The sequence below is a fragment of the Nerophis ophidion genome, linkage group LG02, assembly GCF_033978795.1.
Source record: "Nerophis ophidion isolate RoL-2023_Sa linkage group LG02, RoL_Noph_v1.0, whole genome shotgun sequence".
Classification (NCBI taxonomy): Eukaryota; Metazoa; Chordata; class Actinopteri; order Syngnathiformes; family Syngnathidae; genus Nerophis; species Nerophis ophidion.
The window spans coordinates 22015879-22029729 of NC_084612.1; the positions used below are offsets into that span (position 1 = coordinate 22015879).

The window sequence follows — 13851 nt, forward strand, 5'->3', positions numbered from 1 at the left end:
CATATAATCGCCCAATCCTAATTCCTAGCAGAAATTTTTGGTACAAAACCTTCGGTTCAGTTCACATTTCCAATTGGTACACATTATAGTGAGGGACTTAAGGCCACGTTCACGCTGCAGGGTCAGCTGTCCAACTTGGATTTTTTTGTCAAATACAAACTTTTTCTTTGATGTTGCACGCACTGCATTGTTTACGGAAGTAAACACTCTAGTCTTGTCTCAGTCATTTGTGGCAATTTCAAAGATTTTGTCCACTCAGAGTAAACATATTCTGAATTTCGCATAGAAGATTAAAAAGGATGAGGAACAAGTATTTTGGCTCTGGCTGCTTTGCTTTGATATCTGCTTTAAGAGCATGTCTGTGGGCGAGCGGTCAAGAGACAGGAGTGATGAAACTTTCACGTGGGTTCCTAAAACATATTATTTTCACCTGTTTTCTGCTCTATTGTCAACTATTTATAATGTTACCTTCTATTTTGGCGAATAATTATGACGCTCATCACTTTTTAATGACGTTCAAGTCAGATAACGGAAGGGTTGACATTGAGTATGCATCGCATATACTGTATATCCAAGTTTTTTCCACATACAAAAGAGGTCTGGGTCAGATACAAAAAAAAAATCTGAATTGTACTGTTTACACTGACATGAAAATATCGAATACAGGCTGCATAAAGGCAAAAATAAATCTGAATTCATCTGCAGTGTGAATGAGACCTAAGAGTGTGTCTCACATCAGGCATTAAAGTACACTGTAAACAAATGCAGTGCAGCCCACTGTTCAGCAGGAGTTACTGCTAGTGATAATGCTAAAAATTGACCAGAACCTGATGACTCTTTCGTCCTTTAAAATCTTCTCTGCAGAAACACTTCAACTCCTGGTGAAATACGTAAACGGACAAGTGGATAAGACAAAAGCCTCCATTGTTAAGTAGTGAATGGCACTACACGCTGAAATTATTAATGCTGCCCTTTAGCTTGTTAGTGACTTTAATCTTTTAAAAATAAAATTATCATTCAAACGGGTATTGTTGCATTTTTTCTACATCACTGCACTTTCCTAAAAAGAATAGCAGTAGTGTCTAAGTGTGTGTCTGAGGGCAAATATCCGCCGAACGTTTGTTTTCTACTGGCCCTCAGCATTATCTGAAAATAATTTAATTCAATGTATTATTATTTGTGAAGTGAAGTGAATTATATTTTTATAACACTTTTCTCTAGTGACTCAAAGCGCTTTACATAGTGAAACCCAATATCTAAGTTACATTTCAACCAGTGTGGGTGGCACTGGGAGCAGGTGGGTAAAGTGTCTTGCCCAAGGACACAACGGCAGTAACTAGGATGGCAGAAGCGGGAATCGAACCTGCAACCCTAGAGTTGCTGGCACGGCCACTCTACCAACCGAGCTATGCCGCCCCCATTTATACACTAATTTGCATTGTCACCTATAAAGAAAAGGTTATAAAACCTATCTATGCCCATATTTAACGCGCAAAAAATATCAAAGCTCACATTCTTAAAAGTTTCTGTATTTTCTGAATTTAATTTTTTGTTTGAGAATTGCATCTTTTGGATCATTTTTTTTTTTTTTTAATCATATTTTAATTTTTTTTGTCCTGTTCGTCTTTTGGATAATTACATGCCAATGGTTCATTTGTTTTTACTGGCCCTCAGTTGGGTCTGAAAATAATTTAATTCAAAGTATTATTATTTATACACTAATTTACATTGTCACCTATGAAGAAAAGGTTATAAAACCTATCTATGCCCATATTTAACACGCAAAAAATATCAAAGCTCACATTCTTAAAAGTTTCTGTATTTTCTGAATTTAATTTTTTGTTTGAGAATTGCATCTTTTGGAGATTTTATTTTATTCATTTATTTATTTTTAATCCTATTTTTATTTTTTTTGTCCTGTACGTCTTTTGGATAATTACATGCCAGTGGTTCATTTGTTTTGGTATTTGGCTCCCTTGTACCGAAACCGAACCATGACCATAATACAGAGGTATGTACCGAAGCGTGAGGATGCGGTACCGTTACACCCTAGTACTGATAGATATTACAGTACTGCCAGTATGTGCCCACTCATCCAACTCTGTTTGCCAAGCAGACTAAAAACATTGTCTTTGTAAAGGCAGAACTGTTGATACAGCTCTTGGATTGCAGGTGTACTTAATGTTGTGAGTTTTGCAGAAGATGCCTGCAGTTTTATAACAAGAACTACAATTTAAATATAGCATCTAAGGTAGAAAAAAGCAAAGATTAAGGGATACATTTAGCTTCTTGATGTGGCCATCCATCTTTTCTCATTTGTATTAAAAAAAAAAAAAAAAAAAAATTGAAAAAGCTACTTTTCCAAATGACCCTGATTCATATGTAGAGTGTGTATTCAATTCCCAGCCTCCAATACAAATGAGGTGGCTGTGGTGTGTCAGGTTGATGTATACTGTATGTATGCCTGTAATGTATGTGCGGCAACTAAAGGCAGATATTTTTGTTCTGCTCTTCGGGATCGCATCCCTCTACTGTAAGACGAAAGCTGCGATCATCTGTTATTGTAAACCTCTCTCGTCGTTGGATTGCACAAATGGTAATACTACACATCAAGAGAATGGCGAGACAAGTGGAAGCTGCCAATAACACACACACTTACGTGTCTATTGGCGCGTACAAGTAGACATGGGTGGGATGGTGGGGGGTGCACGGCAGAAGATGAAACGTGGCTTCTGCCGATGTCAGATCGACTCGGAGAACAAACAGAAGCAGCCTAAAAAAAAGTGTTGAGGAACTACGGAAAGGATGAGTTTGCATTTGCCAGGCAAGGGAATAATTTGTTGCACTCTTGGGAAAACAATCAATCTTTTCTGCAAAAGTGACTTGTTTTCAAAGGGTTTGTTGTGTGATATGCCAAACACATTTATTGGTACACATGCTCAATCCAATGAGTCGTATTTAATTAGACAAAAAGACGGTGATGTATTCTTTTAAAATGATTCTTTAGTTTAATTACAAGTGCTTTATATCATACTGAGAGCTGTGTCTAATGTTTTGACCCTCTCATGTAAAAAAATTAGGTCACGGACATATTAGAAACAGTAGTGTACACTCCAATAATACAAAATATTATGATAAATGATCACACCAATGCATCTATTCATTTAACAGTGTGTGTATGTTTCGTCAAGAACAAATGTTGAAAAAAATGTCATTAAGCGCTGTGGCTGTAGGCAACCTCTTCATGTACTGTCGATTTTTATTCAGTCAAGATGTGTGAAACTGCATCTCGAGTGTGTAGCAACCAGCAGATTCCATTTCCACTTCTCACGCACCCCAGATTACAGTGCAACCTTGGTATGCCTCACTTTTCGACAAAAACTTTTTTTTCCCTATAAAAATGTTTTAAAACCATTCAAAGCATTAATTTACGAGTTATCTTTCATAAAAAAAAAACGTATGAGTGCTAGTTTCACATAAGGATCGTGAATGATTGACAAAATTTCAGACCCAGACGCAACCACAAAAATACAGCAAATAAAATCAATATATCTGCAAAAAAATATATAATAATTTATGATGACATACTATGTATAATAAATATAATATCTGTATATATAATTATTTATAATAATAAAATCACAAAAATTATATAACTATTATAATTGATTATAATTGTAAAAAGCAAAACATTTCTTTGGCACATATTAAGTTGTTAATGGCATTCTTGTTCTTACTTGTAGTATTTTATTTGTTTTTTATTGATTTAATTTTATTTGTTTTTATTGTGGTTTATTTTGATTATTTTCTTATCTACATTTACTTCTACCAATCGATCTACCAACCAACATTTTTATCCTTTAAAATGTATTTTGATGTAGTTGTTTTCTTACATGTATTTTGTTGTCTTTGTTAATTTCTGTGTCTTTTATTCATTATTCTGTACAACACTGGGTATTTTTAAAGGTGCTATACAGATAAAGTTGGATTGGATTGGATTATTCTCTCTAAAATTTGTTGACATCGATATTATTTCTTACGGGATAAAAATGCTTTATCTTTCACTTGAAATGAACGTCCTCTTCTGTGGATACTAATCAAACACATTGTTACATGCAGTTCATATACTGCAAGTCACGGGCTGGTGCAGGTGTACCTAATAAAGTGTCTAGTGAGCGTGACAGTCTCCAGCAGTGGGATGTAGACGTGAGTGGACGGATGAAGTGGTCCAATAAGAGTGAGTGGGAAGAAGAAAAAGACAAGAATGGATGGCAAGGAGCCACAATCCCTGACCACAGCGAGTAAAAGTGTGTGCGGGTGGGGAGGGCGTGGACCAGGTCTCCCATCAATTACAACCTTGACCCTCCTTCTCCCTCCTCTGCTTTCTCTCACACACACTTTCTACTTCATTCGGACACCCTGCCCCCGCCCTGCACCCCCACCTTGCCTTTCTCATCCTCCCCCTCGGCCCCTCTCCTCAGCTCCTATAAATCAATCTCCTCTCCCGAGCCTCCTCTGTACCGTTATTCCTGTTTCTTAGACTTTCTCTATCGTCCTCCTTCCGTGGCAGAAAGTGCGGTGGGAGTGGAAAGGTCACAGGTGAGAAGACCAACGGCAGGGAGAGAGAGAGAAAGGTGGAGGTACTAGGAGAGTGTGGACATGACAAATGGAATGTATTTAATCAAAGTGGTGCTATGGCAGTAATAACTGTTTTTCTTTTCAGGCAGTGCCGGTTCATGTCGGAGTAAAAACGATCCAATTAGCAACACATGGCAACATTATGATATACATATGTAGTGTGTTCCCTTGTGTGTGTGGACTTAAAGCCAAGCAATACAACAAGGATTCAAATCTACTGTGTTACATGCAGCATTTTTTATGATGAGTAATTCATTGGACTTTATTCCAAAGAAATTAGTAGATTTCATACAAAGAACGCAGAGGAATTAGTCGCTAAAAACACAATTTTTAGGGTGCTTATTGTATTTTCTCTAAATGATGAATACATTTCAATAAAAAAATCTGATATGCTAATAATGGTAAATGCTTAAGTTTCAACTGGGGCTGTCGCACGATTAAACTTTTAATCACGAATAATCGCGGTTTGTTCATAGTTAAATTGAAATTAAGCACGATTAATCGCAGATGAACATAATTTTTCGGCATAAATACGTGTACCTTAGACAGAGATTTTTTAACTCTTTATTGACATGAGTGGAAAATTAGTTTGCTTAAATTCAAATTGTATGTTTTTTTATGGCTTTTAATGAGAATTTTAAAAATATATGTATTTACCTGCTGTGCGTTGGTGTCTTGCCAGATTTTGTATTTTGTCGGAATTCAGAATTTGTATTCCCGCTGCAGAAGCACTTGCATTCAGAGGAGCTACACCATATTTAGATACCATATTCACACATTAGTCACACAAAATGTGGATTGTTACGATCATTCTTTGATTGTAAAATATGTTTGGTGATATTTCTACCTAAATAAATGCTTCTGATATCCTGTACATTGCATGTTGTGCAAGTTGATCATGTTTGTTTTGCTGTATGACAATGTATCAACCATCTCGATTTATTAATAATGAGTGATATTCAGTCTAATAAATATTCTGTAATTGAGGTAAATCAATCAGACCATTTTATAAAATATTATCGAGTACACTTTATTACAATCTGCCATAAAATCTCCCCATCTACAGTATATTCTTTAACTGATGTAATGACATTTATATAGGTAGAAATTTCACAGACTAGAATAAAACATCTTTGACAATCAAAGTATGATCGTAATTTAATACAATTGCAATGTTCTTACTGTAGCGTTGTGACGCGTAGCAATTTTATCCAGAAAGCCGGAAGTTTGTGATTGGTTTGAGAAGGTGTCTTGACATGTTTTGATGACAAGAGTAAAACATTTAAGTTTAACTATAATAAACAGGAATCTCATGACTAGCAGAGGTAGATAGGATAATGTCACCAGGACGAACAACAAAAACAGACCGGCTTAAATAGCAGTGACATGATCAGTGAAAACAGGTGCGTGACTCAACAAGTAAAACCAATGGGTTGTTATGGTGACAAAACAAACAAAAGTGCACAAAGAGTCCAAAAACAAACCCGAACATGACTAAAACAAAACATGATCACACAGACATGACGACTAGACCCTTGAAAATTAAACTGTTTAGCACTCCAAAAACTTGGAATTCAACATGGGATTTCAATGAAGTCCGGTCGATAGATAAACAGGAATCAAGAAGTCAAATGCAAATGAGGTAAGCTCACTCCACTCCCCTCACTTCCCCCCTACTGTATTTTATAGTACTTTTTCTATGAGTATGAACATTTACTTGAATATGTACTTTTTTATACTTACATAACAGTTAACTATGATAAACAAGTAAACATTGATTGAACTATGATAAAACTTCACTTACTATATTATAAAGTATTTAAATGTTTAACAAATTGCAAAAGTAGGAAAATAGAACATCTAAAGATAAAAGGGACAAGCGGTAGAAAATGGATGGATGGATGGATGGATTCTGGATTGTTTTGTAATAACAGAGTTTCTGTCCAAGTCCCTATCCCTAGTATTTATAATTAGAAAATCACCGTAAGAGCGCAGACCATCCTAAATTCCATCATTATCCAATTTTGGTAATTTCCTGAAAGTTTAATCTACAAACCCCGTTTCCATATGAGTTGGGAAATTGTGTTTGATGTAAATATGAATGGAATACAATGATTTGCAAATAATTTTCAACCCATATTCAGTTGAATATGCTACAAAGACAACATATTTGATGTTCAAACTGATGGACTTTTTTTTTTTTTGCAAATAATCATTCACTTCAGAATTTGATGACAGCAACACGTGACAAAGAAGTTGGGAAAGGTGGCAATAAATACTGATGAAGTTGAGGAATGCTCGTCAAACACTTATTTGGAACATCCAACAGATGTGCAGGCTAATTGGGAACAGGTGGGTGCCATGATTGGGTATAAAAATAGCTTCCATGAAATGCTAAGTAATTCACAAACAAGGCTGGGGCAAGGGTCACCAATTTGTATGCAAATTGTCGACCAGTTTTAGAACAACATTTCTCAACGAGGTATTGCAAGGAATTTAGGGATTTTACCATCTACGGTCCGTAAAATCATCAAAAGGTTCAGAGAATCTGGAGAAATCACTGCATGTAAGCGATGATATTACGGACCTTTGATCCCTCAGGCAGTACTACATCAAAAACCGACATCAGTGTGTAAAGGATATCACTACATGGGCTCAGGAACACTTCATAAAACCACTGTCAGTAACTACAGTTGGTCGCTACATCCGTAAGTGCAAGTTAAAGCTCTACTATGCAAAGCCAAAGCCATTTATCTACAACACTCAGAAACACCGCCGCTTCGCTGGGCCCGAGCTCATCTAAGATGGACTGATGAAAAGTGGAAAAGTGTTCTGTGGTCTGACGAGTCCACATTTCAAATTATATTTGGAAACTGTGGATGTGGTGTCCTCCGGAACAAAGAGGAAAATAACCATCCGGATTGTTATAGGCGCAAAGTTCAAAAGCCAGCATCTGTGACGGTATGGGGGTGCATTAGTGCCCAAGGCGTGGGTAACTTACACATCTGTGAAGGCACCATTCTGTTGAATGGTCCATACAGGTTTTGAAGCAACATATATTGTCATCCAAGCAACATTATCATGGACGCCCCTGCCTATTTCAGCAAAACAATGCCAAGCCACGTGTTACAACAGCGTGGCTTCGTAGTAAAAGAGTGCGGGTACTTTCGTGGCCCACCAGCAGTCCAGACATGTCTCCCATCGAAAATGTGTGGCGCATTATGAAGCGTAATCTACGACAACAAGACCTCGGACTATTGAACAACTTAAGCTGTACATCAAGCAAGAATGGTAAAGAATTCCACTTTCAAAGCTTCAACAATTAGTTTCCTCAGGTCCCAAACATTTATTGAGTGTTGTTAAAAGAAAAGTTGATGTAACACAGTGGTGAACATGCCCTTTCCCAACTACTTAGGCATGTGTTGCAGCCATGAAATTCTAAGTTAATTATTATTTGCAAAAAAAAAAAGGTAATGAGTTTGAACATCAAATATCTTGTCTTTGTAGTGCATTTAATTGAATATGGGTTGAAAAGGATTAGCATATCATTGTATTTCGTTTATATTTACATCTAACACAATTTCCCAACTCATATCGAAACAGGGTTTGTAAACCGCAAAAGAGCACAGATTTAAATAAACAGAGTGAACTCTCTTGTCTCTCGTCCACTCTCTTTGTCTATGTGACTGCGAGCAAGCACACATACACAGAAATTGCAGCCTCAGTAACGTGGTAGATAAATGATCCGGATGACCCCCAAAATGTAATCAGCTGTTCCTTTTTTCCTGATTGTTTCTTTAAAATCAGCTCATAACTTTTTGATCGATGTTGCTAACTAACTAACTAACTGACTGGCTGACTCACAGTAAGACAAACCCAAGTGAAGACGTACATAAACCCTTTTGCGTAAATAACACTTTTTGTACATATCCTATTACATTTTTGAAATTAAAACACATTTTTGTATATTTCCTAATGATTTTTGTCATAAAATAGTTTTCGTCCAAATTTCTTTAACATTCTTGTACAAATAACGCATTTTTGTAAAACTCATACAAAAAAAAAATGTACCATTTTTTGTGAGAATTTCTACTAAATTCCTTTGCTAATAGGACACTTAAGTATATTTTCCATTAAATCTAACATTTTTTGTCCAAAGCTCAAATAAATACATTAAACAATACTAACTGTTTCAATATTTCCTACTAAATTCTGGTAACAACACATTTCCCTTAAGTTTCTCCAACATTCTTGTGATAATAATTTCTTAATAAATATGTTTATTGTCAATGTGATAATACATTTTTTACATTTTCTATTGAATTATTGTAATAATAATAATTTTGATGTTATTTTGTTTCCAATTTCTTATTCAATTGTTGTGATAACACATTTTGTACATTTCCTATTAAATTATTTCGATTACACATTGTACGAATGTCCAATTTCCTCCAAAATTCTTGTAAAAAAGTGTGTCAAATTTCCTACTAATATAGTAATAAAATAGTTTCAACTAATTCAATTATTGTTGAAATACATTGATTCTTGTACTGCGTTTGTCCTTTGTATGGCCACCTAATATTGAAGCTAATGTCGTTCCTGTGACTGTACAAAAGTAGTGCAATGTTGCACTGGCTTCCTGTGGACTTAAGATTTGACTTTAAGGTTTTACTACTTACGTATAAAATACTACACGGTCTAGCTCCAGCCTATCTTGCCGATTGTATTGTACCATATGTCCCGGCAAGAAATCTGCGTTCAAAGGACTCCGGCTTATTAGTGATTCCCAAAGCCCCAAAAAAGTCTGCGGGCTATAGAGCGTTTTCTGTTCGGGCTCCAGTACTCTGGAATGCCCTCCCAGTAACAGTTCGAGATGCTACCTCAGTAGAAGCATTTAAGTCTCACCTTAAAACTCATTTGTATACTCTATCCTTTAAATAGACTCCCTTTGGATCCGCTTTGGAATGGACTCTCGCGGCTGTGTTGGATCCACTATGGATTGAACTTTCACAGTATCATGTTGGACCCGCTCGACATCCATTGCTTTCGGTCCCCTAGAGGGGGCGGGGTTGCCCACATATGTGGTCCTCTCCAAGGTTCTCATAGTCATCATTGTCACCGACGTCCCACTGGGTGTGAGTTTTCCTTGCCCTTATGTGGGCCTACCGAGGATGTCGTAGTGGTTTGTGTTGTGGTTTGTGCAGCCCTTTGAGACACTAGTGATTTAGGGCTATATAAGTAAACATTGATTGATTGATTGATTGATAATGCTACGTGCAACACAGCTAACAGAGAATGATTAGGAAGAGACCTTTTCCCTTACCCTCCCTCAGCATGCCCACAGTCAGACACTTCATGAAGCGGCAGGCCTGGCAGGACTTGCGTCTCCTCTTGGTGATTTCACACTCATTGGTGGCTGGACAGCTGTATTCTATGTTGCCTGTGGACACCATAAGAGCACACAAAAGTTACATTCAGACATGTATATGTGAGATCAGTCAATAAACATTATTGGTAACTTGCAGTTAGTTTGATTGCTAATCCATCATATCATGCCAAAAAAAGCTGCCTTTATACCCTTTTTTATGTTTGAGGTCAGCTCTGACTGCTCCCTTAGGCAAGCACACAACTTTACTTGATGTGTAATGAAGTTCATGCGTGTGCGTCTCACATGCCTAGCTGTAGTTAATTGCAGGTGTCAAAGGCGAGGTTGCGTGAGCGGCTGGGGACTGCTCATGCTAACACTGGCTCAGAGCTGAAGGTAAGAATATTAGCTAATGTAAGTTAATTATGTTAAAACCCTTAGACACCAACAAAAACACCTACGACTTCTGAGAAGCTAATTCGGCTTTTACCTTTAATTCTCACACGTGTAATTTCTTCTTTTCTCTAAACATTCTAAAATCCTGTTTCCTGCAAATGAAGTTTATCCTTATAATATCTGACAACGTGGTGTGCTTCTTTCGACAACAAGCTGGAGACTAAATCAACACCGCCTCTGCTGGTTGCAGCTAAGTAGAGCACCCTATTATGCCTCAATTGTCACACATCCATCTATCCATTTACTACCACTTGTCCCTTTCTGGGTCGCGAAGGGCTGTACCTATCCCAGCTGTATTTGGGCAGATGGCAGGGTACACCCTGGACAAGTCGTCACCTCTTCACAGGGCCAACACAGATAGACAGACAACATTCACACTCACATTCACACACTAGGGCCAATTTAGTGTGGCCAATCAACCTATCCCCCTATTTTTAGAGGTGAGAGGAAGTCGGAGTAACCGGAGAGAACCCACGCAGTCACGGGGACAACTTGCAAACTCCACACAGAAAGACCCCAAACCCGGGAATCGAACCCAGGATCCTCTTGCTGTGAGGCATGAGCACAACCACTCAATTGCTTCTAAACAAATAACAACCAAGAGCGACATGTCTCAGATGGTAGAGCCGCCATACGGATACTTGATAGATCCTGGTACAAATCCAGCTTCTGTTCCCTTATATAGTCACTGCTGTTGTGTCCTTAGGCAAATTGGCAGCCACATTTCCCTTAGTATACCCCAGGGTAGTTGTGGAGACAAATGTAACCTAACACCAAAGTGGACTGAATTCTCACTGAAAGTGCTTGGAGTGTCTAGAAAAGCGCTTTATACAGCTAATCGTTATTAGTATTATTGCCACATTAAAGACATTGTAAGCAATCAAACTGTGATTATCAGGGGTGCTAAAACAAATTATTACCAACTGATTTGTGATTCTTTCTTATATGATTCTAAATTGATTCATATTTTTCAAAAATATATATATTTTTCAAAGTGTTTTTTTTAACAATTTTTTAAAAGAATACAAAATAAGATATTATAGACCATATCTGCGCTCACTCACTGCGTGTACGTCAGAATATAAGAGAAACTTTTGGAACATGTTTTGAAAAGGTTTTATTGTCATCAAATATTATATTGCAAGAATCGGTTTGAATCGAGTATCGATTATGAATCGAATCATCACCCGAAGAATCGTAAACAAATCCAATTTTAAGTTGTTGTAAGGTTCCCACTTCTAACCATTTTGGCACCTTATTGTTTATGGGTACCAACAGAACAGGCATGGTACCTACAGACTAGATTTAGTATCACATTGTTGCTCTCCAGTAAACATTTATCTCCAAGTTGTGAGTTTTTTTGTATTATCTGAAAAGCAACACAAATAAATGTTTGTGTATGTTATTGTATTGATTAGGGCAGGGGTCACCAACCTTTTTGAAACCAAGAGCTACTTCTTGGGTACTGATTAATGCGAAGGGCTACCAGTTTGATACACACTTAAATAAATTGCCAGAAATAGCCAATTTGCCCAATTTGCCTTTAACTCTATGTTATTATTAATAATTAATGATATCTATCTTTGTGGAAACACTGATCATCTTAATGATTTCTCACAATAAGTATATATGTTTGATGACATGTTTTAAATATGTTAAAATCCAATCTGCACTTTGTTAGAATATATAACAAATTGGACCAAGCTATATTTCTAACAAAGACAAATCATTATTTCTTCTAGATTTTCCAGAACCAAAATTTTGAAAAGAAATTCAAAAGACTTGGAAATAAGATTTAAATATTCTTCGTCGAAAAAACAGAAGCTAAAATGAAAAATTTAATGTATTTATTATTCTTTACAATAAAAAAAAATAATTTACTTGAACATTGATTTAAATTGTCAGGAAAGAAGAGGAAGGAATTTAAAAGGTAAAAAGGTGTATGTGTTTAAAAATCCTAAAATCATTTTAAGGTTGTATTTTTTCTCTAAAATTGTCTTTCTGAAAGTTATAAGAAGCAAAGTAAAAAAAATAAATTAATTTATTTAAACAGGTGAAGACCAAGTCTTTAAAAATTTTTCTTGGATTGTCAAATTCTATTTGAGTTTTGTCTCTCTAGAATTAAAAATGTCGAGCAAAGCGACATTTAAAAAATAGAGGCAGCTCACTGGTAAGTGCTGCTATTTGAGCTATTTTTAGAACAGGCCAGCGGGTGACTCATCTGGTCCTTACGGGCGACCTGGTGCCCGCGGGCACGGCGTTGGTGACCCCTGGTTTAGGGTGTATCAGGTTGTTTTTTTCCCCATCATCGAGTTAAAACAGAGTTTTAAAGGCCTACTGAAACCCACTACAACCGACCACACAGTCTGATAGTTTATACATCAATGATGAAATATTAACATTGCAACACATGCCAATACGGCCTTTTTAGTTTACTAAATTGCAATTTTAAATTTCCCGCGAGTTTCTTGTTAAAAACGTCGCGAAATGATGACGTGTACGCGTGACGTCACGGACTGTCAGGAAATATTAGCGCTGCACCACTCGCGGCTAAAAGTCATCTGCTTTAACCGCATAATTACACAGTATTTTGGACATCTGTGTTGCTGAATCTTTTGCAATGTGTTCATTTAATAATGGAGACTATAAAAAACAATGCTGTTGGTGGAAAGCGGTGTATTGCAGCTGTCTTTAGCACCAAGACACAGCCGATGTTTCTTTGTTTGTTGGGAAGCGGAGCGGTCAAGCGAACATGTTTTCTCTACGTCAACCAGCATGTTTTGAGGAATATATATATATGTATATATATATATACATATATATATATATATAATACGAAGTTCCTGCAGTCCTGGGTTCAAATCCAGGCTCGGGAACTTTCTGTGTGGAGTTTGCATGTTCTCCCCGTGAATGCGTGGGTTCCCTCCGGGTACTCCGGCTTCCTCCCACTTCCAAAGACATGCACCTGGGGATAGGTTGATTGGCAACACTAAATTGGCCCTAGTGTGTGAATGTGAGTGTGAATGTTGTCTGTCTATCTGTGTTGGCCCTGCAATGAGGTGGCGACTTGTCCAGGGTGTACCCCGCCTTCCGCCCGATTGTAGCTGAGATAGGCGCCAGCGACCCCCGCGACCCCGAAAGGGAATAAGCGGTGGAAAATGGATGGATGGATGGATATATATATATATATATATATATATATACATATATATATATATGTATATATATATATATATATATATACATACATATATATATATATATATATATATATATATATATATATATATATATATATATATATATATATATATATATATATATATATATATGTATATATATATATAACCTTACCAGAGAAATCATTGGATTAATTGTCGCCCTGCAGTAGC

At 36.8% G+C, this 13851-nt stretch overlaps 1 protein-coding gene across 9 annotated transcripts in view; it reads right to left on the minus strand.

Moving 5' to 3' along the window:
* esrrga (estrogen-related receptor gamma a) overlaps positions 1-13851 on the minus strand; it is a 279698-nt gene that overhangs the window by 85427 nt on the left and 180420 nt on the right. For 7 of the 9 annotated variants that reach the window (XM_061879090.1, XM_061879133.1, XM_061879099.1 and 4 more), the window contains one exon: positions 9950-10078. In XM_061879090.1, the coding sequence (XP_061735074.1) occupies positions 9950-10078 (129 nt within the window). The remainder of the gene's footprint in view (positions 1-9949; positions 10079-13851) is intronic. The other 2 variants (XM_061879123.1, XM_061879108.1) reach the window with 1 other exon arrangement.